The sequence below is a fragment of the Moschus berezovskii genome, chromosome 13 (assembly GCF_049115385.1).
Source record: "Moschus berezovskii isolate FMDL1 chromosome 13, NW_MosBer_1.0, whole genome shotgun sequence".
NCBI lineage: Eukaryota > Metazoa > Chordata > Mammalia > Artiodactyla > Moschidae > Moschus > Moschus berezovskii.
In genome coordinates, this window is record NC_142472.1 from 67,562,146 (window position 1) to 67,575,605 (window position 13,460).

The 13,460-nt window shown below is 39.3% G+C and overlaps 2 protein-coding genes across 3 annotated transcripts in view; one reads left to right on the forward strand and one right to left on the reverse strand.

Annotated features, from left to right (window-relative positions):
- LOC129556287 (uncharacterized) overlaps positions 1-13,272 on the forward strand; it is a 78,453-nt gene extending 65,181 nt beyond the window's left edge. The window contains exon 7 of the mRNA XM_088842737.1: positions 12,791-13,272. Within this exon, the coding sequence (XP_088698863.1) occupies positions 12,791-13,272 (482 nt within the window). The remainder of the gene's footprint in view (positions 1-12,790) is intronic.
- TRIM13 (tripartite motif containing 13) lies at positions 718-13,167 on the reverse strand. Of its 2 annotated transcripts, none has more exons than XM_055426145.2 (3): positions 13,029-13,167; positions 12,416-12,526; positions 718-2,286 (listed from the first exon to the last, which is right to left on the reverse strand). In XM_055426145.2, the coding sequence occupies exon 3, from the start codon at positions 2,276-2,278 to the stop codon at positions 1,055-1,057; it is 1,224 nt and encodes a 407-aa protein (XP_055282120.2). In that variant the 5' UTR covers positions 2,279-2,286; positions 12,416-12,526; positions 13,029-13,167; the 3' UTR covers positions 718-1,054. The 2 variants fall into 2 exon arrangements, with proteins under 2 accessions (XP_055282120.2, XP_055282121.2); XM_055426146.2 differs by lacking the exon at positions 13,029-13,167 and adding an exon at positions 12,890-12,991.
- Positions 13,273-13,460: the final 188 nt, after the last annotated feature.

Sequence of the window (13,460 nt, forward strand, 5' to 3'; positions counted from 1 at the left end):
TGGACTGGGGCCTACCAGTCTGTAGCCTACCAGGTTCCTCCATCCATGGGATTCTCCAGGCAAGAATACTGGAGTGGGTTGCCATTTCCTTCTCCAAGGGATCTTCCCGACCCAGGAATTGAACCCAGGTCTCCCACATTGCAGGCAGATGCTTTAACCTCTGAGCCACCAGGGAAGCTTACCACTAGACAGGATAGTACTATTGTTTAGCTGATTACTTTGTACTTTGTAATAGCTAATAGACTGCTTCATCTACTGTCAAATGAGTCTCACTAAAGTTCTTTAAACAAGTGTATTGGTTGGTTGTACAGTTGCCATTATATTTTGGAACAACGCTTAGTTGCCAGTAAAAAGGCGGCTTTCCCATTTCCTGCTTTTGCCATGTGTTCTTTTTAACCCATGTCTTGGCTTGCACTAACACTACAGAAGTCACTAACACTTCTGTAGTTTACCACCAAATTCCTTTGGTGATAAATTCACAAAACCTAAAAGCAGATAAAAGGCAAGCTGAAATAAATCTCTACCCTCCTAAAAATGTCAACTTAGCATAAGAAAATGCCAGTTTTTGTTTACATGAGATTTACATTGTATTGAAAAAGGAAATCAACCCTCTGCAGAAAAAGCTGCAAATTCAATCCATCTTATCTTATTCCTTTTTTAAAGGATGTTCACTCTCAAAAAACAAAAAACAGTTGCTTTACAAGAGTAGTCTTTATTACGTGCTTAAAAACTATCATTATTACACTACTTCATCAATACAATATTAAATCATGTACTCTCTTAACCCCTCCTTTCATAGCACAGGCATAACCAATACTGGGGATAGGATGCTAATTTCAAAAGCACCTTAGAAAGGAAGGAGGGCTGGAGACTAAACTACTAAATTTCACTTTTATCTTTATGTTACATAATTTCAACATGTATAAGACATTATTTTTGAAAGGAATACTTTTAGAGGGCAATATCTGACTGGACTCTTAACCAAATCTGAACTACCACTCTATTCTAACAAATTTCTAACAAAAGACACAGAACTATGTACTTGAAACAGATTTTATAATAGTTTATATTTGCACACAAATTCTGCCACATTGTTCAGCACCACCAAAGTAAAACTCTTCAATCTTTCACTGAAAATGAAAAGTCCATCTGTCAACTGTTCCCAGTAGAAAACTGATTGTTCTACAAAATCAGCTGATCTAGTCAGGTAGGAACTAAAGTTTGAAAGATTATCCTTCCAAGTTGCGATTTCATCAAATACGGACCATTCTAGGAACACGGCGGGACTGAAGAAAATGAGAAAGCCAAGCAGAAGGACCACCACAAATAACAGATAAAGTCTCCAGGGAATCTTGCTAATGAACATGCCAGTGTCTTGAGGCAAAGAAAGTTTATCCACGTCCACTAGTTTTATGTCTTCCCACTGACTGGTATCAAAGTTCTTCATCAAAGGGCTTGAGGGCAAATTTGAGGGAGGCAAAGGAGTTTCCTTGATGACTTTTATTTTCTCCCTGAACTCCTGCATCTGCTGCAGAAATATGATGGGTTCTGACACATCTTTGAAAGCCTCAGCAATGTTAAAGGCCATTCTCTGTTCCTGCAAGATGGTGTTGAGTTTGTTGATCTCTGGGTCATAGGCCTGCATCACTGCAAGTTTCATAGTCTCAAAGTCAGACAGGATTTCATTCTTCTTTTGATCTAACGTGTGTTGTAACTTCTCAAAAAACTCCTTCACTTTATCCGAATCTTTAGTCAGCAACTGTAGAGACTTCCTTTTGCTAGTTTCCAAGGTATCCAAGCGAGAAAGGGCATCTCCCCGACGCCAGGTCTCAAAGCTCTGGAAGAGGGACTCGAAGGCGTCCCTTTCCTGAGCATAAGCATCTTCGATAGAACAGAAGACGTGCTTGGTGTGCTCACCCCGAGTCGCACAGATGCCACAGATCAGCTGCATGTCAGTCAGGCAGAAAATGTTGAGAGGCTGTCCCAAGTGTCCTTTGCACACTGGCATTTTGGGAGAGATCTTAATCTTGTTATACTTTTCCACAATACCCTTCAGGGAGTAATTAACCTGCAGGCTGTTGACTCCCGTTGCTGAAGTTTCCTTCCGGCACGTGGGGCACTTAAATGGAGAGGATCTCCACAGGGAATTCCGCACATTCCCCTCTAAGATCCCTTCTAAGCACTTTTTGCAAAAGTTGTGTGAGCAAGGCAAAACCCGGGGATCATCAAACAGACTGCAACAGATTGGGCAAGTGAGGTCTTCTTCAAGCAGCTCCATCACATCTCCTACCAGAGAGAGAGAAACATTTTATTCTATGCCAGTAATCCCCTCCATTTGGACTATGAAATAGTTAGAAGAAACTATCTTCACAGCCATTAAAAAATGCTCTTGTCACAGAAATAACTGGTCAAACAAAGAAAATAAGAGAAGTTTGGGACAGGAATGCACACCAAAGCAGATTTCATCTGCTGGGACTAGAACACACTCCTTATCAGTGGGGCTCCCTGTACACAAGGCCTTTGTGTGGGCTTTCCAACAGCAGTCATTGGCTGAGACAGGGCAGGGACTGGGACAACTGCAAGTTGAGCCAGCAGGGCCCAAATGCTTGTTTTAAAACAGAGCTGACTACTAGCCGTCAGAAACAAAGCCACTCAGTGTCTGAACAGAATGAGCTCTGTAGTCTGGGCCCACCAGTATAAAATGGTATGCTATTTAAAGAAAGAAGCAGAGATATAAATCCAAGCATGTTCTCTCACGGAGACTTTTATTAAAAACTGGCACATTTTCCTATTTCAAAGGCAAGATTGCAATTATTAAAATCAGGGGTAAAAACAAAATGAGAGAGCTGCAATTCATTCTTCCCGAGAGAATTAAATGGATATTTTTTAAAACCACTGGGACAGTAATCAAAGCTGTTTGCACTGTCTGGAGCAATCTGTTCTCAAGATGCAGTGGGGAGAAACCTGGGCGTCCCTAAGGCTCTTCCAGGGCACCTGTGAGGACAATACTATTTTCATAGTAATACTGAGATGCTATTTACTTTTGGCACAGTGTTGACACTACGCTGTTAAAAAAGCAATAGTAAGCAGACACGGCTGGGGCCTTAGCAGGAACCAAACAAGACCACAGGTAGCCCCAAACTGGATTCCTAATGTATTCTTCACCACCACATAGGTGAGGGCAGCCAGTTTCATTTTAGAATGTTCTTGATGAAACGGTAAAAACTATTCATTTTACTAAATCTTACATGTCTTTTTAAATCTTTCATATAACAAAATATGCAGTAACCACAGAGTATTTCTATTGCATACCAGCAGATACTGTCTGGAGGAAAAGCAATTAGGCAATTTAGCCACAAGCTAATCATCTGCTTTTTTCAGGGAACACCATTTTTATACTTAAAACAATGAATGACAAACTATGGGTATAGAGACTTAGGTATCTGGCAGACGTTTTTCTGAAAACAAACAAAATGAGCCCATCACTTCAAGGGAAACATATGACAGTGTTTCTGATAAAAAGTTGAATTTTTAAGTGAAAACTGGATTTTGGCAAACAGTTGCCACTTAAGAGCTTGATAGCTTACCATTAAAGACTTTTCTAATGAAACAAGTGGTAACATTAATATGCGTATTGTTTTACGACAGAGATCTTTGTATAATGAAATATGTCACTGGAGATCTACTGGAGAAGGAAATGGCAACCCACTCCAGTATTCTTGCCTAGAGAATCCTGTGGATGGAGAAACCTGGTGGGCTGCTGTCCATAGGGTTCCACAGAGTCAGACATGACTGAAGTGACTTAGCGTGCGTGAGTGCAATGGAGATCTACATTACACAGCAAATTAACTGGTTCAAATCACCAATGCATGTTACAGGTCATGCCTGGGTAAAAGATCAAAAGACCAATATGTTAAAAAAAAGTATGATTTCAGATTTCATACTTCAACTAACTTTTAAGAAACTACCACTTGTTGAGTTTTGGGTATAGTATCAAATAAGAGTGATAGTTTTCCAAACAGGGCATTAAAATATTCCTTTCACCAACTATGTATCTGTGCCAAGCCAAACTGGATTTGCTTTGTATATTTCAACCAAAATAACTGATTGTAACAGATGTAACGCAGAGATACAGAAAAGATGCCTGTTGTTGTCTACTAAATGGCAGTTCTTGACAGATCTCTAAATATGTAAAACAAGGCCACCCTTCTCACAACTGTTCGAAAAGTTATTTTTCAAATTATTTATGTTAACATGTGATAGGTTTATTGTTGTCATTTTAAATGAATTACCTTAAATTTTTTTCTCAGTTTTAATTTCAAATACACATGTAAATAAAAGCTCTTGGGAGCCTCAGCTTTGAAGTGTAAAGGGGTCCTGAGACCAAAATATTTGAGACCTCTGAACTAGAGAACACTAATTCTCAATTCAAGTTTATTCTTTTAAAATGTATATTTTAAAACTTTTATCCCAAAAGTTTTAGAAACAAAAATTGGGATATGTCCCCATTCAGTTTACTAAGATAAATATATCCTTCAGTATTTATCACATTACCACCAAAGTAATAAATAAAATTTATAAATAATAAATAAATAAAATAGGGTCTACTAATCTCTATGTCATCTTATAACCAAAAGTAAGTAAACACTTTTGACAGTAATTTTAAGAATCACAATTGGAGCTACAATGTAGAAGACTTAAAAGATACGCTGAACTTGCAGGACTAATTAGTTTATGGTCTTAGGTTGTGAGAGATACATGTATAATAAATATATAATACATATATATGTGGAACTGGGGCTTCCCTGGTGGCTCAGTGGTTTGGTCTCTGGGTCAGGAAGATCCCCTGGAGAAGGAAATGGCAACCCACTCCAGTACTCTTGCCTGTGAAATCCAATGGATAGAGGCGCCTGGTGGGCTACAGTCCATGGGGTCGCAAAGAGTCAGACACGACTGAGCAACTAAACAACAATGCAGAACCAGAGTATTCTGTCAAAATTTAGTGTTATACAGCAAAAATGGCGATGAGCTTATTTTCCTGAAAAATCTTTTGTGACATGACAAATCAAATAATCTTTGAAAAGCACTGGAAAGAGAATGGCTTCAGAGACTGAGGTTAGTGTGCTGAAAGGTTATCAAGCGGTTATAAAACATTCTGACTCTTTAGAGCAAAGAAAGAAAACTTTTCATGATCCTCCACCACTAGTCCTGGTTCCATCACCTTCCCTGCTCTCTAACATGTTTCACCTAGAATTATATTTTGGAGTATGCAGTAGAAACAGGAAAGTAGCGGTGGCAGCATTCAATAAAGTAAACCTAATTTACTCTTCCTCGCCAGGTTAATATTTCCAGAGAATCCTATCTAAGCATGTTAAATAACTAAAAGAAAGAACAAAGGATACCAAGTTTTGTCAGGAGAAGGAGAAAAAGGCACCCAAGACAAAGAAACTTTGAAGAAAACTGAGGATACTGCAGTAGCGGCCAAGAAGAATTTTAAGGCAATCAAGTATAATCAAAAAGAAAAAAGAAAATGTCACACACAGGAAAATTTAGAAATAATAGTCATCCCAAAGCCATAATCAATTTACAGCTCTTAAAATGAACCAGAGAAAAACTTTACTATTTGGAAAGTCCCTTTTCTAAAAAAATTGCATCTAAACCATAGTAGATCCTGTTGTTCCACTTTTAGTGATACAACTTATAAATTTTAGTTCATAATTTAAAGATTTTCATTTTAATCCACATTAGAACAATTTTCTTTTCTTAGCTTTATACGCAAAACCTTATTTCAAAACTCTGTGACCAATTCCCTACCTGACTTTTAGAGAAAACTGAGATATATTAGCCTAACAACCCAAGAAACCATGGCAAGTTTGCTGCCTTAAAAGTTTTAAAGGAAAACAATAAGGTTTTTAGTCTTACTAAGAGAAGGGTATGCTTCACAGTAAAGGAACTTACAGATACTTTTCTTAAAAGTGTGCTAACACATAAACAACTAAATAAATCACCTGAGCTTACTTCTTTGACGAAACTAAAATATACAGCCCCTTTTTGGGGGGACAAATATAGATGTCAAGAAACTATATTATGTGAACAAAGTTTTTGTTCAACAGTCATAAAATTTCAACTTAACCAATCTCAAACTAAGTATATAAAGGCAAACAAGTTTTCCAAGATTCATTTCTTCTTTTGAATTAAAAACTTCCCAAGTTCTGTTTATTTTGGCTGCTCCACACAGCTTGTGGGATCTTATTTCCCTGACGAGGAATTGAACCTGGGCCTGCAGTAAGGATATCGCAGAGTCCTAACCATCACACTACCAAGGAATTCCTAAAAATCTCCCAAGTTCTATACCAACAAAGCAAGTAGCTGAATATATAACTAGTTACCTACCACCTCCTCTGGTTTTCAACTTCATTTGTCTACTGTATTTATACTTTAAAATATATATTTTAATTTATGGAGAATAAAACTCCTTTTGATACATAATTCTATGAGTTCTGACAAATGCAGCTCTATAACACCACCATAGATTTATTTTTAAGCAAACTTTCAAAATATCCACTCAAGGAAGACTACAAAAACTACCTTGAGTGGGTATATATTAAAAGCAACAGAGTCTTTAATACAACAACCAGAATATTTTAAAAGATAGAAAAGCTAACAGTTACGGGCTTCCCTGATGGCTCAGACAGTAAAGAATTTGCCTGCAATGTAGGAAACCCAGGTTTGATCCCTGGGTCAGGAAGATCCCCTGGAGAAGGGAATGGCTCTTGCCTGGAGAATTCCATGGACAGAGGAGCCTGGCAGGCTATGGTCCATGGGGTCGCAAAGAGTTGGACAAGACTGGGGATTAACACAACCCAAAGGAAAGGAGTCATAAAACAGAAGTAAAAGTTGACTTCTCCCTCCTGGAAGCCTTTTTGTTTTTATATGATCCACTCAAAATGATTATAAATGAAGAGGTGTTCATTTTATTCACTCTTAAAAGGTAATTTTAATACCTTTTTAATAATATATAATAATAAAACCTTTTAATTAAAGAACCTTTCCTATTAAATCTTTGCACTTCATTAGTTGACAATATAAAGTTCAAAATAATATCCATAATTTTTTTCCAAAATCCCATTAGAGAATAAAAAGATTATACCTTGTATCTTAGAAATCTAAAACTAATTTCCATCCTGCTTTGAGGCATCTTTGAATTCAGAAATTTCAAAGCAGTATCTAAATACCTAACAAGTAACTAGATAGAAAATACTAAAACTCATTTCACAGACAAAACTAAATTATGTGAACTCTACTAAACAGCCAGTCATCAATCAACCTTATTTTGGAACAAAGTATAGAATAAAAGAGCTCACCTTTTAAAAAACTTATATCCTCTCCTCCCACTAGTTAATCTTATTTTCAAGTCGCATACTGATAATTTAGTATGAGATCCACTAAATGGTTTCCTGAAACTTGCTAAAGATGTATTAACAATGATTGAATCTAGGTAGAGGATATAAGGATATCTATTGTAGTGTACTTTTAATTTTCAGTGTATTTGAAAATTTTCACAAAAGTTGAAAAAAAACAGTGAGACCAGTTATAAGAAAATCATATTAAGCTAAAAAGGTAAAACTTCAGAAACACTAGCTGATTATGATAAGCTTCATAAAGAGCTTAATCTGCTATAATATTTTTTTATCTTTTATAAAATAAAAAGTATCTTATTGGAAATCTCTGGATCCAGGCCTATAAGTAGACTGACATACTCATTTTGCTCTCAATCTATGACCCTGGACAAACCACTTACACATGTTAGTTTTTCTCCTCATTGAAACACTGTTTTGAAAGTTATCTAATAATCTATGAAAACTATTTACCAAGTTGTTTTTTATAAAGTACTCTTTATCAGTATGTTATTAACACTTCATTCTGGCTTTTAGAGACTGTGCCAAAACATGATCCAAACAGGATAATGTGAGATTAAGAAAAAAACAAAATTTCTGATAACTTAAAAAAGGAATATGAAAATTAATATACCACGTATAGTATCTAAAATAGCTTATTTAATTGTTATATGGCCCTTGCAAACACCATATAATTTACCTTTGTGTCCATATAAGACATAAGTAACCTAACTTTTCTGGCATTGTCCTAGAATACGTAGCAGTAATAAGTAAATAAGTAATAATAAGTAAAATTTCCCCCACAGTATTTTTAATAGGATTCCTGATTAGGGCAAAATAAACCTAGTACAGAAGGTCTAGCAGCTTAGAAGCCCTACCTACTCAGAAAGTTCACAAGTTTTTGGACTAAGATGACATCTCAAAAACCAAAAACTAGGTCATTACCTTCACAGTCCAGACAAACTTGGAAACAATTAGTTTTTTCCTTTCCTTCATTCTCTTCTCTATGCCACTCTTTTTCCTTGACTCTTTTGTCTATTCTTCTTTTAACTCATCTCCCCCATTCTACTTAAAGGAATATAATCCTTTTGATTTCCTCTCATTCCCTCCTTATCTCACACCTTCTCTCTCTCACCTGATAGTCACCCAAGATATTATTCCGTAATCCTGTTAATCAGCAGCATTAAATCAATAGTTCTAGGATTATGAGCTAGATCAGGTATCACTATCCTATTTATGAACAACTATCACCGAAGAATTGATGCTTTTGAACTGTGGTGCTGGAGAAGACTCCTGAGAGTCCCTGGACTGCAAGGGGATCCAACCAGTCCATCCTAAAGGAGATCAGTCCTGGGTGTTCATTGGAAGGACTGATGCTAAAGCTGAAACTCTAATACTTTGGCCACCTCATGAGACGAGTTGACTCACCGGATGCTGGGAGGGATTCGGGGAGGGAGGAGACGGGGACGACAGAGAATGAGATGGCTGGATGGCATCGCCGACTCGATGGACTTGAGTTTGAGTGAACTCCGGGAGTTGGTGATGGACAGGGAGGCCTGGCGTGCTGTGATTCATGGGGTCGCAAAGAGTCGGACAGGACTGAGAGACTGAACTGAACTGAATTTAGAAATCTATGAGGGATGGAATCCCATTCTCTCCCACCCAGATGAAATCAATTAGAATAAAATGAGGATATGAATTTCAAGGAAACATAACATATGGCCTAAATTATTCTCCTAGTCTGGTACCAACCAGATTCAGATTATTTATCTTTACCTGTTAAGAGTTAAAATTAACTTAAACTGGAATTACCGACAAAGGTTTTATGAACCAGACGTGTCTGGTTTTTTTCCTCCCAAATAAATGTAAAGAGGTTTAAATGAAGGTGACAAAATTTTACCCCTAGAACAAATCTTCTTTCACAACAATAAACTTAGCAATCACTAGCCTAAATTATTATCCCCAACAGATTGGTATCTATTACAAGTTTTCATCATCTAGCCCTGCATTTGAGGTTAATGCCAGCTTTCAGAAAAGTACTGTCAATTCAGTACACAGCAAGCTAGATCTATCTGGTAAGTGAAATCACTTAGTGTGTAATACTGCACCAAGAGAAAAAGGTTATTTTGTGGCTAACCGATCAGTACTACCTACCAATAAAATTGGTCTGAACCAAGTTCCCTTTGTTCAGTGTAGAATTACATACATTTTATTCTAAGTAAAACTCATCTGGAGAAGGAAATGGCAACCCACTCCAGTATTCTTGCCTGGAGAATCCCAGGGACAGGGGAGCCTGGTGGGCTGCCGTCTGTGGGGTCGCACAGAGTCGGACACGACTGAAGTGACTTAGCTTAGCTGCAAAACTCATCTAGAAAATATTTCAAATCGAAAGCTGGTTATGCTAAACTTTAAGCAATTTCCAGGTTGGCTATATTCTATCCACTATGCTGACACTCCACCCTCCTATTCAGTATCTGCACATATTCAGGGGAACAAAGAAAGAGCTCCTCTGGGAATTTTAAAGGGGTGGCCAGGCTATTGCCAAATAGGACACACTTGTGGTGCTTATTCCACAGTAAAGACAATGATTTAAACTATCGGCAAAAATTTTGTTCCACTTTTCCTTAGAAACGTATCTACATCTATAATGCAAATGAATTAGAAAGCATCCACATTAAAGGAATCTGCTTGGATTCCCTTAAGGGCTTAAATGGAGTGTAACTATTCTATATGTCAAAGGACACCTGTTTTTGGTTAACTGTTAGGAGTACTATTCCTCTAGTACCTAAGAGTTTCAAGGCAAGGTAATGACAGTAGCAGTGTCTTTCACAAATACAGAAATGGATAATCCAACGATCTAATGCTCTTTTAAAAGATAAAACATTAAGTCAAAAATCAATTCCTGCCCTAAATTCCAAAATATAGCACATTTACAGAGGTATTATCATACAGGGTGTGATAAATGCCTTACAAAAGGACATAGAAAGCTGACACCATACTAAAGTTGGAGAGGTTTTCTGTACAAGTGGATTTTGTTTTTCTAAAATTATAATTTGTGATTACAGAAAATTCAGGAAATATAGGGAAAAAAATTACCCATAGTCACATTGCCAAGAAATAACCATTATTATTACTTTGGTGTATTTCTTCTAACATTATTTTGGCATATTTCTTCCAATCTTGTGTGTGTACGCACATACACACATTTTAACAGAACTGGTAGCATAACACAACTCTGTGTCCATTTTCCACTTGTTTTATTACTTGCATTTCCCCTATTGTTCCCCTATTCTTTTAAAACATGATCATCCATCTTATGGATATGCTATTTCCTACTGTTTATTTTGGGGGGATTATAACATTTTAATGAACAATGTAGCAAAGTCTTAGTCCAACACTCTAATTTCCTTAGATGGTTCCTTTAAGTGTATTGTCAGGTGAGTCAAAAAGTAGAACATTCTCAAGGCTCTTGAAAAAACCACCAAGTTTCCCTCTAGAAAAGAGTATACCACTTTCTGAATTCTGACCAATGATGTATGATGGTGCTCCACCTCTCCAAGTAGTTCCTGACCATACAACAGAACCATACTTTTATAGAACTTAGTTAAAAAAAAAAACAAAAAGAAGAAAATGGCATACTTAACCATACCTAAGTTTAAAGTATAAAACAGTTTAAGGCAGTTAATATTAGTATGTGTCTGCATATTACCAATATATAGTATATGGTGCTAAAAGTTATGGGGTAAGAATAAAACAAATACTGGGCTTAAAAACATCTTACAGGTCATTCAGCTAAACACCTAACTTTACAAGTGAAAACACTGAGCCCCACCCCACCCTGCAACTGTAAACAGCAAGCAAGGCATAGGATCTGAGTTGCCCAATTGTGAGACCTTAGCACTATCCGAAAAGTGGGTCAAGAATTCAGGATCCTCACTCATTAAATGGAGACATTTAATCATGAGCTCTCTAAATCCCTTCTAAAGTGCTATAATTTTTACAAAGTAGGTTGAAACAGATTCTCCAGTGAAGGGCAAAGAGCACTGAAACTGCATCTAACTACCTAGCTTTCCAAGCACTAGTTCCACCCTTCATGGAATCAGGATTTTTACAATACCTACCTCATAATATTCTTGGAAAGATTAAGTAATGTGTGATAATCTTGTAAACTACTGACCTACATCAGTGTAAGGTGATTTAATTAACGTATGTGTGTATAGATACTGTAAAAACTGTAACTGCACATTAAGAGTGTTATGTTACAGCATGAATGTACTAACCAAGAAAAGTCCTAAGACAGTTGGACTCTCTTGAACTATAATTTCAAGGGAGGGCAAAGTAAGTGTTACATAGCATAGCAGGTGCAAAGCACCGTTGGTGGAGATGGGCATAGCTGAACAGCTGTGGCAGAAGCAGGGCCAGGTAACCAATACATGTAGAGACCAAAAATAACCTGGTGTTACAGAAAGACTTGCCAGAGAGGCTCAGTATGTCAACTGGTGCAAAAAAAAAAAAAAAGACAGTATTTTTAGGGAAAGACAGGAGAGTATGAAGAAATATATCTTCTTACTGTGCAAGACAGAAGTATAACTAGTTAATCAACAACTCCATCAAGTTCTACCAGAGGGATTGGCTATGTAAAAGAATTTCTGCTTTTAAAATACCTATTATATAAACGTCTCTAGGGTCAGAACACTCAAGCCCTGTTGTACAAACCCAAGCAGCAGTGACACAGGAATTGAAAAAAAAAAGACAAACCCTATTTAAAAGCAAACGTTGTTGTAGCCTCTTTTCCTTTGCAATACAAATCTTTGGATTATGTTTCAAATAACTGTCATATAAAGAATGTCTTAAGTATTGAATCTATTTTTCTGGGTTTTGACAAAATATGAAAAGAACAAAAACCATTTATGAGGGTGGGAACACATACACTCGACAGAGTTCGATTTTGAAAGGTTCTGGGCCTAAAGAAATTGGGTGCTTTTTTGCTTAATGTAGGTTAAAGTATTGTAGTTTACCTCTGTCACTTGCAAGCCAGGAGTATTGGTCGGGGTTACTGTTTCCCAAGGCAAAGCAATCAGGTTTTGGTTTTTTTCTTCAGGTCGTGACTGGTAATCAAAACGAGGCTACTGCAAAGAAAGAACAAAGGAAGAGTGTTATGCATTTATCTGCACAGGATCCTTAGTCTTGACCCTCAATTTTTTTTTCAATCATCCCCCAACAAAGCCAACCGGCAAGGATCAGGAGACTGGGCGAGCCTGGCGATCTTTTGTCCTAAGGAGCTTCACGGCTAGGGCGCCCTCCCCCGGCACCAGGCAGCCTCCCCACGTTCAGTGCCAGAGGGTGGTGGTCGCGCGCTCCGACTCTGTTCACGGTCGCCTCTTCTTTTGTAGGCGATCCCGAGGAGCCGGCGGTGAAGCCAGGAGCGCCTGGTAGCGCAGCAGGTTTCCTGGAGCCCGGCCGCGCTGGCCCAGCCCCCGGCCGCCACCCACCTCCGGTAACCGGGTCCGGCTGCTCTCGGCAGAGACCGGAGCGCAGAGCGAGCTCTCCGCCAGCCCACGCACGCAGGTGCCCGCCCAGCCAGGGCAAGTCCCCACCCCGCTTCGCCAGGAGAAGCCGGCCGGCGCGTACTTATCTCGGCCCTCCGGGGCCGGCGGAGGGGAGCCGCGGGGAGCCGCTCAGCGGCCAGTCCTTCGGCCGCGGGTACCGCGCGCTTACGAGGCGGGAACGGCTGCAAAATGGACTCGCGGAGCCGACGGGTCCCGCCCCGAAGCCCTCCTTCCGCCGGCACCTCGGTCCGCCTCCCCCGCCGAGCCGCGCCTTTGTTCCGCCTCCCGGGGCTCGCCTTTCCCCCGGGGAGGGAGGCCGCGGCTGAGGGTAGGCGGGAGCCCTTCCAGTATCTCCAACAGCCGCCTGCGTCCGCCACCGCGCGGGGCCGAGGGGCGGGCTCCCGGCGGCGCGCTCCGCTCGCCTCGTGAGGGCTGCGCGCGCCCGCCGGGCGCCGGGCCGGGGGCGCGGATCGCGCGCACCCGCGGGCTGGGCCCGGGACGAGCGCGGGCTACG